This window comes from the organism of the source record quoted next, unplaced genomic scaffold, assembly GCF_019419815.1.
Source record: "Pyrus x bretschneideri cultivar Hongxiangsu unplaced genomic scaffold, Pyrus_bretschneideri_v1 Contig51, whole genome shotgun sequence".
Taxonomy (NCBI): domain Eukaryota; kingdom Viridiplantae; phylum Streptophyta; class Magnoliopsida; order Rosales; family Rosaceae; genus Pyrus; species Pyrus x bretschneideri.
In genome coordinates this window covers 123,055-124,531 of record NW_025999789.1, presented here as the reverse complement: position 1 = coordinate 124,531, position 1,477 = coordinate 123,055, and the positions used below count along the sequence as shown (strand labels likewise).

Here is a 1,477-nt window from a genome sequence, read left to right as displayed (position 1 = left end):
TTTAAAAGAATGATGAGGAGTGTGCATAGTAGAAGAACCAACATTATGAATGGATAAACCTTTACCATTTCCAATATACACTTTGTCCTCTCCAGTGTAGGGAATGAGAGAAGAAATATTAGCAACATCATTGGTGATGTAGGATGTAGCGCCATAATCAATTAACCAAGGTTGAAAGGATTTAGCAGAATGATACACACACATCGCAGCAAGTTTAGCTGGAGGAATACGACCACAGATCTCGGGATTCATACGATCGAAACAGTCAATAGCCTCATGACTGGTAAAATCACAAATTTGACAGGGTACTTTGAAGGTAAAAGAACCTTGGTGAGTTTGCGAGCCTTAATAGATCCAATTACCACGATGAGGAGTGAAATTACCACGATGATTGCGATTGCCCTGATTAGAAACAAATTGACCCTGAGTAGGCTTACCACGATTGGAGTTGTATCGAGAGGCAGATTGAAGAGGTGAAGACTGAGCAGCAAAGATAGAGGGAGTGGGAAGTAAAAGAGGCTGAGATTGTACTGAGAAATCCTGAAATGGTTCAATTGCAGAGGCAACTGTCTTCCTTCGAGCCATAGAAAGTTCCTTGGTAAGTAAAAGATCGTGGAGTTCATCAAGAGACATAGAATACAAGCGAAGCATGATAGAATCAATGAAGGACTCAAACTTATCAGGTATAACATGTAAAGTGGCAAGAATAAGATCACAATTAGAGACAGAAGCACCCGCAGCATGTAATGAATCTGCAATTTCCTTGATTTGTTGGAGATAGACAGAGATAGAATTGGAGCCTTTCTGAATTGAGGCGTGATCGCAATTGATGAATGTTAGCCTCCGAAACACCACCAAAACGCTGTTCAAGCTTCACCTAAAGCTCACAAGAGGATGAAACCCCAACCGTGAACAGAATTATCTCTTCAGAAAGTGTGGAATTTAACCAGATCAGGAGATTTTGATCTTTTTCATACCATTCCTCAAAAGCAGGATTCAGCGAGCGATCAGACGGTAGATAGATCTCAGTTCCATCAATCATGCCAAAAAGCTTGTATCGCCGAAAAATGGGAGCAAACAACGCTCGCCATGGAAGATAGTTAGAGATTTTCAATTTAATCGGCATCATACTTCCAATGTTGTGAATCGTAAGAGAAGTATATGAATTCAGAGAATGAGGATTAGAAGAGAAATTAGGGTTTTGATGCGGAGAAGACGATCTGATTGGGGACGATTCAGATGGAGAAGCCATGATCCCAAGCAAGAAACAATCAACTAACAGACGAAAGATCGGAGAAGATCAGAGTTGAAACAACAAGAAACGATCAAGAGAAAATCGATCAATGCGGAAGGTGGAAACGATGCTATGAAGCGATACGGCGAGATACCATAAAGAAAAGCAAAGCTTCTTCTACAAGATTGTATTTCATTCAGTAAATAAACAATTACATGGATGTGTATATTTATAACCTTGGCC

At 40.1% G+C, this 1,477-nt stretch overlaps 1 protein-coding gene across 1 annotated transcript; it reads right to left on the bottom strand.

The window, feature by feature from the left end:
* Positions 1-345: 345 nt before the first annotated feature.
* Positions 346-1,252, bottom strand: LOC125470649. The gene is made up of 2 exons (XM_048569950.1): positions 978-1,252; positions 346-841 (listed from the first exon to the last, which is right to left on the bottom strand). Exons 1-2 carry the CDS (start codon positions 1,250-1,252, stop codon positions 346-348), a joined length of 771 nt encoding a protein of 256 aa, XP_048425907.1.
* Between the last annotated feature and the right edge of the window lie 225 nt (positions 1,253-1,477).